Source organism: Anomaloglossus baeobatrachus, chromosome 6, assembly GCF_048569485.1.
Source record: "Anomaloglossus baeobatrachus isolate aAnoBae1 chromosome 6, aAnoBae1.hap1, whole genome shotgun sequence".
NCBI classification, from domain to species: domain Eukaryota; kingdom Metazoa; phylum Chordata; class Amphibia; order Anura; family Aromobatidae; genus Anomaloglossus; species Anomaloglossus baeobatrachus.
The window spans coordinates 392348021-392368552 of NC_134358.1; the positions used below are offsets into that span (position 1 = coordinate 392348021).

Below are 20532 nucleotides of genomic sequence, written 5' to 3' on the forward strand. Positions count from 1 at the left end.
AGAATAGTAACCAGCAGCCACCCCAGATTTGGCGCATCAATTAGATGCGCCATATCTGGCGTTTTTCCAGGCTCATCCCAATTGCCCTGGTGCGGTGGCAATCGGGGTAATTGAAGGGGTTAATGACGGGTGATAATTGACACCTGTAATTAAGCCCTGGATTGGTAATATTTAGGTTTCGATAAGACCTCCATATTACCAATCCTGTAATTAAACAGTTAATAAAATATATACACACACACACACAGAAATCCTTTATTTAAAAATAAACACACAGGCACCTTCTTTAGCCCATTTATTAACCCCAAACATACCCAGCTCTGACGTAAATCCACAACCAAAGTCCAATGCCAGCTCTGCTGTATCCAGTCCTTGCACTGAGCGGTGACATGAAGCTGTCGCTCAGAGCGAGAACCAGCACAGAATGACAGCTCTGAAGCCCGCTGTTATCGGAACATGATGTCAGAGCTGTCATTATGCGGCTCGGCGGCTCCCTGCCAACGCTAAACTGTGTCGGTCAGCGATGACATCATCGCTGCCCGACACACTGTCAGACCTGCCTAATCCCCGCCGCATAAATTCTAGTAACCCAGTCATTCTGTTGTTAGGGGCAGTAGAGAGAGGATTAACCTTCACTACTGTCACTAACATGGATTTGAGCTGATGACTGTGTGGGACCTCGTATTGGACTACTTCGGAGGGATTTTGGGGGTTTAATAAAATGGTAAATGAGGGTTTGTCTGATTTTATATTCAATAAAATTTTTTTGTCTGTGTTTCATTTTAAATAAAGGTGTTTTGAGTGTGTGTTATTTTACTTTACTACAAGTGAATTAATAAAGTCCGGTTTCAAGCGAAGCTGAACTTTATTAATTCAGGGCTTAATGTCACCTGGTATAATTCAGGTGACATTAACCCCTTCAATTACCCCGATTGCCACCACACCAGAGCAATTGGGATGAGCCAGGATAAACGCCAGATTTGGCGCATCTAATGGATGCGCCAAATCTGGGGCGGTTGCCAGTTGCTGCTATTACCCTGGGAGGGCAATAACTATGTGCCCCCCCCAGGGGGAGAATACCAACCCCCACCTGTCTGTTTTATCTTGGCTGGCTATCAAAATTAGGGGAACCGCATGCCATTTTTTTAAAATTATTTGTTGTACTGCACGATATAGACCCGTCCACCGACGGCTGTGATTGATTGCAGTGAGACAGCTGTTGCTCAGCGTGGGGGCGTGTCTAACTGCAACCAATCATAGGCATCGGTGAGCGGGGGAAGCAGTGAATATAAGATGGAATAATGGGCGGCCGGCATTTTCAAAAGCAGGAGAAGCCACCGGAGCAGTGTGACAGCCGTGAAGCGCCGTGCTAGTGATCGGTGAGTATGAGAGAGGGGGTGAGAGGGAGAGACTGACCGACAGAGAGCGAGAGAGAGACCGACAGAGAGAGACCAACTGACAGACAGAGAGAGAGCGACTGACAGAGAGAGAGAGAGACTGACCGACTGACAGAGAGAGAGACCGACAGAGAGAGAGAGACTTCACCGATGGCTTTCCCATCTGATGCTTCTCTTCCCGCTTCCTCGCTCCCCCGCCTGGTGCTTCCCTCCCCACTGCCCGGTGCTTCGGTCCCCGCCGCCCCCCCGCCCGATCCCAAGTTATAACTGGGCAGGGAGTGCAGCACCAGGGAGCGGGAAGCGCAGGACCAGGGAGCGAAGCAGCTGGCAGCGGGGAGCGCAGTACCAGGGATCGAAGGACCTGGGTGGGGAGTGTACATCAGATGATTGCTTAAAATGCTAGCGGCTTTTTACCACCCAGCTTTTAAAAAATCATGCACTCATTTCAGCCTTTTACTAAGCCCCCAGACCGCTTTGTAGGGTCCAGTAGACAATTACTCACATTTCCCATTGACTTACATTGGACTTGCTACTCCTAACGAGTAATTAAAAGGATACTCGCAAAGTAACAAGTAGCCCGAATACTGTACTACTCGGCGAGTACCTCGCTCATCCCTACTGGAGATGAATAAAAAAAAAAAAGAAGAAAAAAAAGTAGCCCTCCACACTGCTGTTGCACCATAATTCTGGCCACTGGTATTCACTGTGGGCCTAGATTAATGGCACTGAGCAGCCCACAGATGATACTGTGCATACACAATGCCCACCGGGACGTGTTTGTGGCCTGAGTGAACACTAGGCAAGATACTTGGTGTGATGCAGGCATGTAAAACCAGACATTGGGCAGGGAGCAGCGGAAATGGTCCAGAGAGGTGAGCAGTGAGGTGAGTATGAGTTTTTCTTCTTTTTACATCTTACATTTATTATGCTCCAGATTCATTAAAGTCCCCTGAGCATAATAGAGAACATTCAATTTGCAGAAAATAACCACTTCAAATCAAATTTCTTGGTAAAATTTGCACAATTTGGTACATTTGAGAGTTCTCAGATCGGCTAAATTCTCTTGTATTACTATTGTACACAGACAGCTCTATTGCATACAGTGAATAGGTGGATTACCCATTATTAAATAATTGCACAGAACTCGAGAGCCTCTCCACGAATATTGTTCATATGATACTACTGTAGATATTACACTCTGGAACCAACCAGTATTTTGGAATCACGTAGCCATGGTTAAGCAGTTGCATTTTCTAAACTGCCTGCTATTGGTTATCTAACACTATTTATTTGTGAGTAACAACTCTACTTTTGGACCATGTGGATGCTATGAGTTTTATAATGTTTCCATCTAAAATTACACTAATTTCTTCAAATTTATTTTAAATTATTCTTAAATATTTGTACCTTTAATAAAGTAAAAATACTATGTTATAAGGGAATGATTTGGGATCATGTGAAAAGCTATAATTCAAGGAGTCTCTCTCTCAGATACCTTGTAAGCTACAAAGAGATATAGTATATCGCACCAATGGCAGTTTATCAGGGCTTGAGTTTAATTTCCTTACCAATGAGCGATGTGATAGAAACTTAATCCTGGTGTTCATCAAGAACTTTGTGCCTACATGTTAGGTTAGTTCATGGGTTGAACTCGATGGTTAAGTCTACCTTCAACCTTAAACACTATGAAGCTATGAAATATGTCCATACTTTCCCAAAATAAATATGTACATCTGTGTAAGAGAAAACCAGATCTACCAGGTGTCCAGCTTTTGTAGAACATCTTTTTATAGTGTCCGTTTCATTGAGACACAACCACAACTACCACTTCCTCTGTTCTTCCTCTGAAATCATCAGTATGTTATATATGACAGCTCATATGAGTGAAAATAAAAAGTTAATGATCCGTGATACCTCAACAGCCTAAAACGGAAGAAGTACAGAGGTGTTTAACAGCGAGCCTTCACCTACTGTGTTCACTAGCAAGACTATAATAAGCCACATTCATATTTTGCTCTTATAGTCTCTACCCTTCGTTCTATGGTACATGGAAAAAGACACATGTGGCCTCCACTTCACATTTTTTAGCGTCAGTAGACTCTTAAAAGTGAACACAGCTCATGAATTACCACTCACACACATGAAACATCTGGTCTTTCCATTTTTAAGTAAAAAAAAATGACACTACAAAATTCTGGCTAATGTACAAGGCAATATTAAGGATTTGTACAAGCTTTGATTTGTAAAGAGCTGTAATTTGTCACCGATAAAGATCTATATAGGTGTTACTGTAAATGCATGCCTCCAATTATAAAAGGAAGTATGCAGAGTTTTTTCCTATGAGAATGGCCCACTTTGGTGTCACAAAAAGTGTCTACAGCTTTGTAATATAGATTGTAGGGATCTCTGTGTACAATTGGAAACTGACTGTGGACATACATGTTTGTTGGGTGCATGATCCCTAAGGCTAAACACACACTGAGAGCTCATGCGCACGTAACTGCTGAATATTCTGCAGCGATTTGACAGCACATATGCGCCTTAAGGCTAAGACCCCACTTTGCGTTTCCACCTGCGTTTCAGGTGCTTTTTAGGTCCATTTTGAGAAGCACCTTTTTCATGCCAAAAGGCATGCGTTTTAATTCTACCGCAAAGTCTATGGAAAATTGGGATTTCTAGACCGCACTTTGCGTTTCTAAACGCTGCATTTAATTTGCATATTTTGTGGCAAAAAAACATGCGTTCAAAGAAGCAGCATGTCAATTGTTTTTGCCAATTTGGGTGCGTTTTGCTAACATTGGAGTCAATCAGAAATGTCAAAAACCAAGTTTCCTACAAATAACTGCGTTTTACTTGCTTTTTCTGTGCAGAAAACATACAAACTTACAAAACGCATGCTTTTTGCACATTAAATTAATGATTTCATATGTCCCTTTACACACACACATAATCCGACAATTAAATTAAAGAAAATGTTAAATTTAGTGCTATTTTTCTAATAAAAACTATATTACTGCTATAATTTCATTATATATTTCTATTTTCTTTTTGATTTCTGCACTTATGTATTTAATCCTTTTTTTTTAACTTTTTTCAATATATTTGAATGTTTAACCTTTATTTAGCAGTGTCTTTATTTACAAAACGTATTTGTCAAAACGCAGGTGGAAAAGCAGGTAAAAAGCGCTGAAAACGCATCAAAAACGCGGTAAATACGCATGCGTTTTCAGCGCTAAATTTCTGAAAAAGGCAACTTTGGTCAAATCAATTAAGCACAAAACGTGCGTTTAAAACTGCAAGTAGCAGAACGCAAAGTGCAGTCGCAGCCTAAGGCTACTTGTGCATTCTTAGTATTTGGTGATTTTTTTTACCTCAGTATTTGTAAGCCAAAACCAGGAGTGGGTGATAAATACAGAAGTGGTGACGTGTCTCTATTATACTTTTCCTCTGATTTTGGCTTACAAATACTAAGGTAAAAAACTCACCAAATACTCAATGTGTGCACGTGGCTTAACAAGCTGTGTCCTAAACAAAGTGGTCTGTGCAGACGTTCAGTATTTCGTGAGTTTTTTTTACCTCAGTATTTGTTGCCAAAAACAGGAGTAGAACAAGCAGAGGAATAGGAAATGGAAACATATCACCACTTCTGGATTTTTTATCGACTCCTGGTTTTTACTTTCAAACACTGAGGTAAAAAACTCACCAAACACTGAGGTAAAAAACTCACCAAATACTGAGGTATATAACTCACCAAAAGAATCAACATGTGAATGGGGCCTAAGAATACGTTTCCACAAGAAGTTTGATGTTGCAGAATTTCTGCACCATTTCCTCACCTACCATTTAAATTAGGATACTTGCGTTACTTTCGTGTGGCCTTATGAAAAACATAGCATAACGAAATGTAGAAAAAAAAACAGCAGCGGTAAAAGCTTGTTAAAAACATGTTAAAAACACGTAAGAAAACATAAAAAACTGAAGAAATGTAGCTGATTGGTGCGGAAGTGCTGCCGAAAATCTGCAATATCAAAACGGCACTAAATATTCACCCTGGGAACTTAGCCTAAGGATTTTATAAGGTTAAAGCTTTTTGAAAGATTGATTTCTTTTAGCTTTGTCTCATGTCATCCACATTTTTAGTGGTTTTAGAAAAGCTTTTTGATATAGTTGCATTCATTTATTTGTGTTGTAATTTCACATATTTTATTGCCTCGTTTTAGGCCAAAGGAAAGTGTTTGACCTGCCTTCTGGCAGTTGTCTTTTTAGAAGTGATGTCTACGACAATCATTCCAGTTTTATGCATGACAGCTGCACAACGTGCACCTGCAGGGTAAGTAACGCACCTGCAGCCAAATAGGAACTTTCAGCTTGGATGCCTCTCCTTGTATGTGTCACTTGTCCAGATAAAACTTAAGCCAAAAATATTGGAGACTCAACTCTGTGGAACTGAAGGATTTAGTGACATGTTGTTTTTATCATCAATGCAAAAATGTGTATTTTTAAAGTAAAGACTTTTTAACACAATACAGTTTTATATTACACAGTAAAACAATTACTGCTTTGTACAATTTTTGAGGGCCAATTTTCTTGTGTTTTTGTCAATATGAGCAGGGTCACAAGAGGCAAGAGTCAGCACTGGATTTTAACACTTTTGTCTGCTAATAAAGAAAATTAATTTTCACTGCTTCCCATTCCCATAACCCTGCCCTCCTCTTGAGACTACAACCAGTGCTGATAGATGGGCAGGATTATGGCCATGGGGAGCAGTGAATATTCATTCATTTTAATAGCGGCAGACATGATAACACAGCTGCCAGCTTCCTGCAGTGGATGGGCAATCACTTGTTTCCCCTTTAAGGCCCTGTGCGCACGCTGCAGATTTACCGCAGATTTTGCCTCGGATTTGACACGGCATTGCTGCAGAAAATGTGTCTAACATTGCTGTAGGCATTCCAAAACAAATCGTATGGGTTTGAAAAAATGCTGTGTGCACACCTTCGTTTTTTCATACCCGCGGATTTACCTGCAGATTTTCCGCTGCGGAATTAATGAGCATGTCACTTCTTTTCCGCAAGTACCTGCGGTTTTTGCCCTAAATAACGGTAAGAACCGCAGGGACAAATTTGCGGAAAATCCGCAGTAAATCTGTGTCAAAACCGCGGCAAATTGCGGCAAAAATGCGGGTGCGGTTTTACCGCGGTTTTTGCCACGGGTGCGGGATTTTTTCAGAGGGTCCATTTTTTTCTTTAGAAAAAGGCACTTTCTAGTGCACACATAGCCTAAAAGATTTTTATTCAGTGCTCCCCACACCCACAATCCCAGGGAGGAGGAGCAATGAATATTCCAGCAGCTGACATCGGCATTTAACTGTGTGCACATGGCATTAATGTAATGTGCTACCCTGCTTAGACGCAGAAGTCACTTGCCAACATTAGTAGAGAATACCGCAAAGAGATGATGAGTATATTTATTTGTTGTGTGGTCCATGATGAGAGGCATATACACCAAGATGGGCCCATGATTGGGGACATGTATACAAGGATGGGCATCATATATACTAGGATTGAAAACATACATACCAGGATAGGCCAAGCATAAGAGTCATATTTGCCAGGATAGGGATCATAAATAACAGGAATTGTTAAGGATTTCTAACATATATACCAGGATGTAGGACATATACACCAGGATGAAGGACAAATATGTCCAGAAGGGGCAGATGATAGGGGACATTAGTGCTCCCATTTCTCGTGAACTGAACTCAAACATCAAAGACTTTTTCTATGTGTACAAAAGGCCTTTTTCTCTCAAATATTGTTCACAAATTTGTTGAACTCTGTGCTAGTGAGCACTTCTCCTTTGCCGAGATAATCCATCCACCTCACAGGTGTGGCATATCAAGATGCTGATTAGACAGCAGGATTATTGCACAGGTGTGCCTTAGGCTGGCCATAATGAAAGGCCACTCTAAAATGAGCAGTTTTATCAAACAACACAATGCCACAGATGTCGCATGTTTTGAAGGAGCACGCAATTCGCATGCTGAGTGCAGAAATGTCCACCAGAGCTGTTGTCCATGAACTGAATGTTCATTTCTCTACCGTAACCCGTCTCTAAAGGCATTTCAGAAAATTTGGCAGTACATCCAACTGCCCTTACAATTGCAGACCCCGTGTAACCACATCAGTCCAGGATCTCCACAATCAGAATCTTAACCTCCAAGATCATTTGACAAACCACCCAAACAGCTGCTGCAGCAATTGGTTTTCATAACCAAACAGTTTCTGCACAAACTGTCAGAAACCATCTCAGGGAAGCTCATCTGCATGCTCCACCTGAGAGCAGTTCGTCATTGTAACCAACTTGAGTAGTAAAATGCTCACATTTGATGGCGGCTGGTATATTGGAGAGGTGTTTTCTTCACAGATGAATCCCATTTTGTATTGTACAGGGCAGATGGCAAACTGTGTTTATCGTGTCTTGTGGGTGAGCTGTTTGCTGACATCAACATTGTGAATCGACGAGCCCATTGTGGAGATGGGATTATGGTATGGGCAGACATACGTTATGAACAACAAGCACAGATGCAATTTATTGATGTCATTTTGAATGCACAAAGATTCCATCACAAGATCCATATGCCTATTGTTGTGCAATTCATAGACGACCATCACCTCAAGTTGCAGCGTGATAATGCACGGTCCCATGATGCAAGGATCTGTGCACAATTTCTGGAATCTGAAAACATCCCATTTCTTGCATGGCCAGTATACTCACCGGAAATGTCATCCATTGAGCATGTACAACAGTGTGTTCAAGATCCTGCCAATATCCAGGAACTTCACACAGTCATTAAAAAGGAGTGGACCAATATTCCTCAGGCCACAATCAACAACCTGATCAACTATATGTGCAGATGATTTTTTGCACTGTGTGATGCAAATACTGTACTGACTGGTTTTCTGACCCCCAGATGCCACAAATCTGTGAAACTGCACATTTTAGAGTGGCCTTTTATTGTGGCCAGTCTAAGGTGCACCTGTGTAATAATCATGTTGTCTAATTAGCATCTGGACATGCCACACCTGTGAGGTGGATGGATTATCTCTGCAAAGGAGAAGTGCTCACTAACACAGAGTTAGACAATAATATTTGAGAAAAAAATGGCCTGTTGTGAACTTAGAACAAGTATTAGATCTCTGAGTTCAGCTCATGAAAAATGTGAGCAAAAATAAAAGTGTTGCGTTTATATTTTGTTCAGTGTAGTTCAGAGCTTTCAGCCATGATCAGGTGTTAGGGGTCACTGCGCATCATAAGGTCACGAGGTGCGCAGTGACTTTACAACGTGCAGACTTCCTGGGCTATAGTGATGGCACGTATCGGCATAAACACCGGATGACTGGCTGCAAGCAGAGAGGTGAGCAGTGAGGATTATTTGTTCACTTTTTGACATCTTACATTTATTACACTCTGGGGTATTGGGAGAGCCCAGAGAATAATACGGAATAATAAGGAATATACAATTCACTTTAAATCAATTTTTAACCTTTATTGCGTTATCTATTTTTATTGTAAAAGGAATTTCTAGACTGAGATCTCATTAAATGTTTTTTTTTCAGGAACTTGTTCACTTACATGGGTGGTTTTAATACTTAAATTGAATAAAAAATGGACATGTCCCCGTTGTTTTTTTATTTTTCTTCAGAATTTGCAAAAGAAAAAAAAACAAGTGTTTCCAAGGGTTATTTTCTGTTGTCTTTTAAGTCCTATAGAGACGTCTGTTACAAAAATAATACTTAATAATAATTGATCTAATGTATCATCAAGTTTTAGATATTGGTCCCAATCTGTGAGTTTTTTAAAGGTGCGTTTTCATAGACGCTGAGCTCCATATGGTATTCTCTCTGAAAATCCCACTCACTGAGGGACAGAGCAGAGAAATACAGGAAATGATCTTTTGGGAACTGCCTTCAGCGGGGGCTTTCAACAGCATGTGCTCCCAGTCAAGTATCAAACTACAGGAATAAAATTATTTCATCCCCAGCAGGCTTGTGTCATTGTTTAACCCAAATTATGACTTATGAATACGGGCCTTTTTTTCCAGTTTGTTTCAAGCAGAAGTAACAGATTATCTTATTAAAGTCTGTAGTGTATTCTCATTGCTAATTAGCTAGTGTAATTTATACAGGATATGAGTAAGTAGATTTACTCTTGTGGGAACAAGAACGATATCCACTAGTATGATGCTGACTCTAACAAGGACGGTATCATGTATTAGGGGTAGAGGTGAGCGGACCCGTGAATGTTTGGTTTTGCCGTGTTTAGCCGGACTTTAATTAAAAGTTCAGTTCGGGACTTGACTAGAACTTAACCCTGAACCCCATATAAGTCCTTCTGTGCTGTAATAAGGCTGTGAAAGGGTCACAGTAAGGGATATGGGGCTGGAGAAGGAAGCAAAATGGGGGAAATTGCCCTGCAAACAGATGTGGAACGGGAATAAAAAAAAATAATAAAAAAAACAATGTTGGGTCCTGCCTATTTTTGCTCGAGCTTCCAGGTCCGAGGTGCAGTGAGTATTCAATGAGCATAATCAGCGGGGGGTCAGAAGCAGGAAACAGCAGAGCCAAAGAACACAGTGCTGGATACAGGTGAAAATAGAAAATCTTTTTATTTCAAAAGACACACGTTTTCTTCGGCACTGATGTCACACGTATGCAATCACAGATGTCCCATATGTGACACATGCATGATACTCATATGACACACGTATGACCATACCCATGCGTGTGGCTTGTACCTGATTAAACATGGACATCTGAAAAATTTTTAAATTTCGCAATTTTGAATTTTTATGCCCTTAAACTAGAGAGTTATGTTACACAAAATAGTTAGCAAATAACATTTCCCACATGTCTAATTTACATTAGTGCAATATTTGAAAGGTAATTTTATTTTTTTAGAAAGTTAGGTTTCAAAGTTTATCAGCAATTTCTAATTTTTCCAACTAAATTTATAAAACCAATTTTTTAGGGACCAAATCCCATTTGAAGTGACTTTGAGAGACCTAGATGACAGAAAATACCCAAAAGTGACATCATTCTAAAAATTGCACCACTTAAAGTGCTTAAAACCACATTCAAGAAGTTTATAAACTCTTAAGGTGCTTCCCAGGAACAAAGGCAATGTGGAAGAAAGAAATGAAAATTTTACTTCTTCCCTTTTCCCACAAATGTTACTTTAGCCCCAAGTTTTTCATTTTTACAAGGGTGTCAAGAGAAAATGCATCATACAATTTGTTGTGCAATTTTTGCTGAGTACTTAGATACCACATATGAGGTGGAAATCAACTCTGAGCACACGGAATACAGAAAAAAGGAAAACATTTCAGCTCACCTGCCACCCGAACTGCTTGATCCTCAGGGTGCACGGAGTCCGCTGGTGAGTCCAGACCAGCATATAATGGATAGCAGCAAAGGAAAAAAGGGATCCAGCACAAATTCCTTCTTTTGAAATAAAAAGTTTTCTCTTCCTTTATTGATACATTAAAATCATGTGAAGACCGAGGATGAGAGCATGCATAGGAGTTCTTAACACGTTTCGGACTACAAATTTAAAACCAACAAAGTCCTTAGTCATATGCTCTCATCTTCGGTCTTCACATGAGGGGAGAGGGTGCGCTATCCCTTTCTTAATCCCCTTAATGTCGCGATCGATATCCTGTGCCCCTGCGATTGCTAGGACGTGCCGTTACATGTCAATTCAGTTAGCAGCTGAATAGGACATACTGCTATGTCCAAGGTCGTAAGGGGATTAAAGATTATCACATTAAAGCATAACCGTCTTTTTAATTTTTATTTCCTAAATCAATAGTACAGAAGAAAATAAACAACTTTCTAATATATCTTATCAGAAAATTTGCTTTATTCTATGCCGTAAGTGTTCAGTCACTATCAAAATTATCAATTCCTAGGTGAAAATCTGTATTCAGTGAGGACTTTCCCATTACTAAGATAGGAAAAGGCAATTTTTACTGATGCCACGCTGTGATGATGAGAGGAGGAGGAGCTAGAGGCAGAGGGAGGAGCTAGAGGCATAGCTCCGCCCCTACTCCTTTGTAGCAACATAGAATCTCATCAGAACCAACTGCCCTCTCCTATCTCAGAACTGGGACTTTTGATAATGAGTGATCAATTTTGTCAGAGAAAGAAGCAATAATGTCTAATAAGAGATATTTCAAAGTTGCTTTTTTTCAGGAAATAAAAATTAAAATGACAGTTATGCTTTGAGGCCCTTATTAAAATTGGACTCGAGTTGGTTGGATCCGTCGCATTGATCAATTCTTATGTGTGATAGTGAGGAGCCAACCCAACTCTACTCTGACAGATGGTGTAACGGAAGGGAAATATCAGGCCTGCTAAATCTCAGCAATAGAACTTTTTCTTCATGAGACAGCACGGTAACGCTCAACTGATCTAAGCATTCCTGTCTGTGAAAGTCAGAAGAGATAACTGTCAAAGTAACTAATGTGAATGGAGGCCTTTACATCTTTAAATTGAAAGAATTCTTTACTTGAAAGTTGCTAAAAAAATTTTTTTTTTGCATTTAGGATTCCACTGTAGTCTGCAAAAAGAAGTGTTCTCCTGCCGGAACATGTAACAATGAACAGGAGCACTGTTGTGAAGAGTGTGTCTCCTATGTGCCTGCTGAAGAAGTCAAAGTCTGCAAGTCAGGAAGCAAGATATTCAGGGTAAAGGTTTCTTATTTGTATTTTTTTATCTCTTTATACATATGCTATGGTCTCTACGACTTAAAATGAATGAGGGCATCTACATCAAAGATTGCAAAAATACATCCCACAAATATCACCCATTTCCTCTTAAAGGAAATTTGTCAGATGATTTTTTTAGTTGGATACTAATAGTTTCTTTAAATAGTGTTTGGGCAGCCCTTTCACAATATGTCAATTTTTATTGCTGTACCTTCTTTTGTTTTCTTGCTGTAAATTCTGATCACTTTCAGTTCCATACTTGCTAGTCCTGTATATGTAAATGAAAAGTAAATGTGCATCCCTACCCATGCCCATACTTCCTCCCACCTCTCTGCATTGATGTCAGTGATACTTAAAATCTAGCACATGGGAGATGCCCCCTAGATCGGGCCAATGCAGGGTTTCACAGAGGAAAGGGAGGGGATATCAGTGTGGGTAGGGATGCATATTTACATTTAACTTGCATACATAGAACTAGCAAGCACGTGACTGGAATTGACCAGAATTTTCACCAAGAAAACAAAAGAAGGTACAGCAATTAAAATTGACACACCATGAAAGGGCTGCTCAAGCACTATTTAAAGAGGTGGTCCACTACAAAGCAAAGTGGACACGTTGATGTAAACTGAGACAGAAGCTTTTTTCTAAATATATTGTATTGTTAGCTGTGAGCTGCAGAGGGAGGAGCTAGATGCATAGCTCCACCCCTCCTCCTTTGTAGCTACATAGAATCTCAACAGAACCAACTGCCCTCTCCTATGTCAGAACTGAGAATTTTGATAATGACTGATCAATTTTGACAGAGAAAGAAGCAATTATGTCTAATAAGAGATATTTCAAAGTTGCTTTTTCAGGGAATAAAAATTAAAATGACGGTTATGCTTTGAAGCCCTTATTAAAATTGGACTCAAGTTGGTTGATCAATTATTATGTGTGATAGTGAGGAGCCAACCCAACTCTACTCTGACAGATGGTGTAACGGAAGGGAAATATCAGGCCTTCTATATTTCAGCAATGGAACTTTTTCTTCATGAGACAGCACAGTAACGCTCAACTGATCTAAGCATTCCTGTCCACTCATCCCCATCAGGTGACTTGGGCTGCAGTGACCTCTGATGTCCGGTAATATCACAACAACTTCCGGAATTGGAATTTGACCCATCATCCCCGAGGTGGGATCCAGTCTCAGTGAGTGACTGGGCTGTGGGAGGAGTTTCATTGCACGTCACAGCCCAGCATCTCGTGCGTTCTCTCCTTCACCGCAGAGGGCCACAAGCACGAGCAATGCTGAGGTATAATGTTTGGTGAAACTGCGCCCAAAATGTCACTCACGGAGACTGGGTCCTGCCTCGGTGATGCTGGGTCAACTTAAAAATTCCGGAAGTTGATGTAACATCACTGGACATCAGAGGTCACTGCAGCCTGGGTCACATGAGGGAGATGAGTGGACAGTGATAGCGCCACTCACAGGCAGAATGGACAACAGAAGGTATTTAGAGAAAGCCATCTGTTACTGCATTACATCAATGTGGCCACTATTCTTTGTAATGGACCACCCCTTTAAGGATATTATTAGTATCCTACTAAAAACAATAATTTGCCAGCTTTCCTTTAATAGAGTTAGTATGAATATATTCAAAGGACCCTTGTATATTGGCTACATTAAAAATCTGTGGTCACCGGATAGAAGAACTGCTTTATGCCACCTCGCATCTGCAGCTCTTCTTTTGATTAGCCAACCTTCTATGGCATCAAGTGTCTATCATGGAGCAATGAGAGCTTTTTGCTAGACTGGCTCATCAAAAGATGAGTAACAGATTTCGGGAGGTAGGAGGTGGTTCTCGGTTCCCGTCCAGCAGCCGTAAATTACTGACATGGCCAAAGGATTGGGTCATGGAACAATTCCTCTTTAGTTCTGAGACTTCATAATGTTAAATTCTGTTGCATATATGTAGTTTCCCACTTACCAACTTTCCAATTTTAAAAAGGTAGCAAAGCTGCAATGCTTTATAAAGAATGTTTTTGCTGACTTTTGAAACCTGTTACCACAGACTACCATTGACTCCCATAGGCCTGTGCCACACTCACGTGAAAAAAACGTACGTGTGACGATGTCCGTTTTTGTAGTCCGTGTTCCGTTTTTGCAGTCCGTTTTTCCTCTCCGTGTAGTGTCCGTGTGCATTACGTGTGTGTTACGTGTGTACGTGTGTGCGTTTTTCTGTGCATTTAATACGTCAGTGTGTAAGTCTGTATGCTTTTTGTATCTTGTCCGTTTTTCACATCTTCATCAAATGAAGTTAGTGATTATTAGAGATGAGCGAACTGGTCCCGGTTCGGCTCGAGGCCGGTTCGCCGAACGGGGGTCCCGTTCGAGTTCGGTTCGTCGAACGTTCGACGAACCGAACTCGAACGTATAGGCTAGAATGGGAGGCAATCACAAACACATAAAAATGCATGATAAATGTACACAAACAGTTAATAAACATTGCCATAACACTTACCGGTCCTCGCGATCCCTTCTGCACTCTGTCTCCTGCCGCTATTCCATCCGATGATCGCTGAATCCTCCCGGTGACCTGCACTGCCAGCAGAGATGCAGGACCTATCGTGACGTCAAAATAGTCATGTGACCAGTCACGTGGCTATTATCTCATTGGCTACAGACTGGTCACATGACTATGACACGTCATGTAGGACCTGCGAGTGCATCTCTCCAGTACACGGTGCACATATGTGTATCGCCGTGTACCGGCGACATGCTCTAGCACACGGTCGACTCCCCGTTCCATTAGGGACCGGCTGACACAGCCGGTCATTAACGGAGATCACCGTTGCCATAGCAACGCAGTTAGCGGTGACGTCACCGCTAACCGCGGCTCCGAGAGCACCGTTGCTATGGTAACGCGTCTGTCAGCGTTACCGCTAGCAGCCAGCACTGATCACTCACGGAGTGAAGGCTGCACGCTGCTTCCCGATTGTAGTGATGATTGTAGTGAGGCTGGAGGTTCCCCAGCCCCAAGTGATGAGCTGGTGAATCTCATCCTTCCTCACTACAATCGTCACTACTACTACACTAGTAATGATTGTAGTGAGGATGGAGGTTCCCCAGCCCCAAGTGATGAGCTGGTGAATCTCATCCTCACTACAATCATCACTACTACTACACTAGAAAGAAAGAAGACAGAAGAGCAGGATCGTGGAGGGCTGACAGGGGGTAATAAAGATGGAGTCTCTAATGTGTCTGTGTATTTATTTCTATTAAAGTATTTTTTCTCTGTGTGGTGTCTTTTTTTTAACCCTTTATTGGAGATTCTTAATGGCCGGGTCAAACATGCCTGACATTAAGAATCTCTGGCTTAATACTGGCTGGTAAAACAAAGCCAGTATTAACTCATGATTACCCAACAAGCCACCCGGCTCCAGGGCTGTTGGAAGAGTTGGATGCAGCGCCAGATGATGGCGCTTCTATGAGAGCGCCATTTTCTGGGACGGCTGCGGACTGAAATCCGCAGCAGAGGCGCCCACAAACCTCGGGCTAACATGTGCTGCGGATTCCAATCCCCAGCTGCCTAGTTGTACCCGGCTGGACACAAAAATGGGGCGAAGCCCACGTCATTTGTTTTTTAATTATTTCATGAAATAAGTGAAATAATTAAAAAAAAACGGGCTTCCCTATATTTTTGGTTCCCAGCCGGGTACAAATAGGCAACTGGGGGTTGGAGGCAGCCCGTGGCTGCCAGCTGTACCTGGCTAGCATACAAAAATATGGCGAAGCCCACGTCATTTTTTTGGTGGGCAAAAAACTTCTGCATACAGTCCTGGATGGAGTATGCTGAGCCTTGTAGTTCTGCAGCTGCTGTCTGCTCTTCTCCATACAGACAGACAGCAGCTGCAGAACTACAAGGCTCAGCATACTCCATCCAGGACTGTATGCAGAAGTTTTTTGCCCCCTGAAAAAATTATGTGGGCTTCGCCATATTTTTGTATGCTAGCCAGGTACAGCAGGCAGGTACGGCTGCCCCCAACCCCCAGTTGCCTATTTGTACCCGGCTGGGAACCAAAAATAAAGGGAAGCCCTTTTTTTATTATTTCATGAATTTCATGAAATAATTAGAAAACAAATGACGTAGGCTTTGCCCCATTTTTGTGTCCAGCCAGGTACAACTAGGCAGCTGGGGATTGGAATCTGCACCACAGGTTGGCCTGAGCTTTCTGGGCCCCACTGCTGCGAATTGCAGTCTGCAGCCGCCTCAGAAAATGGCATTTTCATAGAAGCGCCATATTCTGGCGCTGTATCCAACTCTTCCAGCACCTGCCTGCTATACCTGGCTAGCATACAAAAATATGGCGAAGCTCACGTCCTTTTTTTGTAGTTTTTTGGCAAAAAAAATAAAAAATGCTTCCCTGGATTTTCCATTGCCAGTGAAGGTAACACCAAGCAGTGGGGGTTAGCGGCCAGTAGCTGCTTGGATTACCCTTAGCTAGCAATACAAAAAATGCAGCGGGAGCCCATATATATTTTTTTTAATTATTTATTTAAATAACTAAAAATAAAATGGGCTTCCCTGTATTTTGATTGCTGGACATCACAGTGCTGTAAAAATAAATCTTTAAAAAAATGACGTAGCGCTCCGCGGTATTTTTGATTCTCAGCGCAGATAAAGCAGACAGCTATGGGTTGCCACCCCCATCTGCCTGCCGTTACCTTGGTTGGCAATCAAAATACAGGGAAGCCCATTAATTTTTTCTATTTAAAAAATAGTTAAAAAAAAAAAATGACGTTGGGTCCCCCCATTTTTGATAGCCAGCTAGGGTAAAGCAGACGGCTGTAGCCTGAAAACCACAGCTGGCAGCTTTACCGTGGTTGGGGATCCAATGTGGAGGTCCCCTCAGGCTCTTTTTTATAATTATTTTATAAATATTAATAATTACACAATAAAAGTAGGGTCCCCCCCAAATTGGATCACCAGCCAAGGTAAAGCGGACAGCTGTGGTCTGGTATTCTCAGGGTGGGAAGGTCCATAGTTATTGGGCCTTCACAGCCTAAAAATAGCAGGCCGCAGGCACCCCAGACGTGGCGCATCCACTAGATGCGCCAATCCTGGCGCTTCACCCCAGCTCATCCCGTGCCCTGGTGCAGTGGCAAACGGGGTAATAAATCGGGTTGATTCTAGCTGTAAAGTCACCTGAGATCAAGCCCAGCAGTTTGTGATGTCATGGCGTCTATTAGATACCCAACATCATAAACTGTCAGTACTAACAAAAACAAAAAATCGACAAAAGAAATTTATTTGAAAAAACAGTCCCCAAAACATTTCCTCTTTCACCAATTTATTGTAAGAAAAAAAATAAAGGGGTCCCACGACGACTCTGGACCGTCTAGAATATGGGGGGGAGACACTCAGGGAACGTATCCCCCATTTTCTAGGAGTGCGGACCCTTCATGTGAGGAGTGTGGGTGCAATGAATCTGCACTCACTCTCCCCGGGTCCACAGCAGCAGAGTCCATGTCGTAATGGTTGCTACCAAAGCTGCAATGCCCTGCTCATGAGGTAAGGGCATGCCTAATCAGGAGAACTACTGTAGAGGAAGCTCTGCTCACTGGTATATAGGTGCTCAGAGGTAATAATAGATAAAATTAGTGAGTAACCTCGGCACTCTATATCTCCCAGACTAAGTCAGTAAGTCACAATGGATAGTAATGCAAAATCACTCTTTATTGGTCCGTATTAAGAAATTTTTTTTTCATAAGCATATATGTTTTTGTCCAAAACAAGTTACAAATGACGTTTCGGCCTGAGCCTTCGTCAGATTGGACTTATCTGCATGTAATCATGAAAAATGACAATAATCAGTATCACATAAGAGTGAGAGAACAATAACATAAACTCGAACAATGTAGAGGTACAATTGGGATGCAGCAAAAAAATTGCAACACAGCAAGAAATGAAACACATGATACAAATGTCATAATACAGTACAAGGACAATATAGTAATGACAAATATGGGGTCAGAGTAGGCTTAGACAGCTCTGGTACGAAAGAGATGTCAATCATAAAGTAACATGTGCAGTAGGTGTAGAGCTACAGTATGCATGGCAGAGCTAATGGGTAGACCGACCATAGAAAAAGAACGGAGAAAAAGTGGAGAAAAAGTGGAGAAAAAATGGAGAATAAGTGGAGAAAAAGTGGAGAAAAAGTGGAGAATAAGTGGAGAAAAAGTGGAGAAAAAGTGGAGAAAAAGTGGAGAAAAAGTGGAGAAAAAGTGGAGAAAAGGTGGAGAAAAGGTGGAGAAAAAGTGGAGAATAAGTGGAGAAAAAGTGGAGAAAAAAATGGAGAAAAAGTGGAGAAAAAGTGGAGAAAAAGTGGAGAAAAAAATGGAGAAAAGGTGGAGAAAAAGTGGAGAATAAGTGGAGAAAAAAATGGAGAAAAAGTGGAGAAAAAGTGGAGAAAAAGTGGAGAAAAGGTGGAGAAAAAGTGGAGAAAAAGTGGAGAAAAAGTGGAGAAAAGGTGGAGAAAAACTGGAGAAAAAAATTCTCCACTTTTTCTCCATTTATTCTCCACTTTTTCTCCACTGTTTCTCCACTTTTTCTCCATTTTTTTCTCCACTTTTTCTCCACTTTTTCTCCATTTATTCTCCACTTTTTCTCCACTGTTTCTCCATTTTTTTCTCCACTTTTTCTCCACTTTTTCTCCACTGTTTCTCCACTTTTTCTCCACTTTTTCTCCACTTTTTCTCCACTGTTTCTCCACTGTTTCTCCATTTTTTCTCCATTTTTTTCTCCACTTTTTCTCCACTTTTTCTCCACTTTTTCTCCACTTTTTCTCCATTTTTTTCTCGACTTTTTCTCCACTTTTTCTCCACTTTTTCTCCACTTTTTCTCCATTTTTTCTCCATTTTTTCTCAAGTGGAGAAAAAAGTGGAGAAAAAAGTGGAGCACCCTTTGGTGCCTTTCATGTGGCACTAAGGGGTGCTTAGCTTTGTATTTAGCCAAAAAAATGAAAAAAAAATGACATAGGGCTCCCCCTAGTTTTGTAGCCAGCTAGGGTAAAGCAGACGGCTGCAGCCTGCAGACCACAGCTGGCAACCTCACCTTGGCTGGTAATCCAAAACTGAGGGCACCCCAGACAGCTGGGGCCTGATATTCTCAGACTAGGGAGGTCCATGGTTATTGGACTCTCCCCAGCCTAAAAATAGCAGGCCGCAGCCGCCCCAGAAGTGGCGCATCCATTAGATGCGCCAATCCTGGTGCTTCGCCCCAGCTCATCCCGCGCCCTGGTGCGGTGGCAAACGGGGTAATATATGGGGTTAATACCAGATGTGTAAATTCACCTGGCATCAAGCCCTGGGGTTGGTGAGGTCAGGCGTCTATCAGATACCCGACATCACCAACCCAGTCAGTAATAAAAAAAAATAGACGACAAACACATTTTTATTTGAAAAAACACTCCCCAAAACATTCCCTCTTTAACCAATTTATTAGAATGAAAAACAAATCCAGGTCTGGTGTAATCCAAGGGGTTGCCATGACGATCCACACTGTCCCAGTCAATGAAGAGCAGGATGTTCCCCATTGACTGGGAGAGCAATGCAGTGACCTGAGCTAACATCAATGGGTCAGCCCAGGTCACTGCAGGGGATGACAAGTGCTGCTGTCAGCGAGGTACATTACCTGCGCTGATCTCCAGCACTGCTGACAGCCCCTGTCACTGAGGTCAATGACCGACGCCTTCACATCAAGTATCGCGAGAGGTCCGTGACGTCTCGGGTCGGAAGCGAGAGGTGATGTGACAAGCGGCGGCCATGGAGGACAGTGACAGCGCTGAGGTCGGGATGGCGGGACTTCATCACCGCAGGTAAGCCGAGCGGGGGGGGGGGGATGTGTGTGTGTGTGTGTGTGTGTGTGTATGTATGTGTACGTGTGTGTGTGTATATGTGTACATGCCGCGGGCAGGAGGGGGCGGAGTGAGCTGAGCGGGAAGTGTGGGCTTCCTGCACGTAACTAAGATAAACATCGGGTTGCTAACCAAAGCGCTTTGCTTGGATACCCGATGTTTATCTTGGTTACCAGCTTGTGGCAGGCTGCCAGCGATGGCTCCTGCACACTGTAGCTGTAAAAAGCCCTGCTTTTTGCTGCTAGAACCGTTCTCGAACGTATCTAGAACTATCGAGCTTTTGCAAACAGCTCGAGTTCTAGTTCGATCTCGAACAGCCCCAAAAATCACTCGAGCTTAGAACTGGAGAACCTCGAACCACGAACCGCGCTCAACTCTAGTGATTATTTGTTGGGAATAATGACACATAGGTGGATTTGATTAGCACATTCTTATAATTATCCACAATTAATTAACCTGCTGGTCTTTTTA

At 42.0% G+C, this 20532-nt stretch overlaps 1 protein-coding gene across 1 annotated transcript in view; it reads left to right on the forward strand.

The window, feature by feature from the left end:
* Positions 1-20532, forward strand: part of BMPER (BMP binding endothelial regulator) — a 492868-nt gene that overhangs the window by 271805 nt on the left and 200531 nt on the right. Inside the window, exons 8-9 of the mRNA XM_075315106.1 lie at positions 5618-5727; positions 12004-12144. Of these exons, the coding sequence (XP_075171221.1) occupies positions 5618-5727; positions 12004-12144 (251 nt within the window). The remainder of the gene's footprint in view (positions 1-5617; positions 5728-12003; positions 12145-20532) is intronic.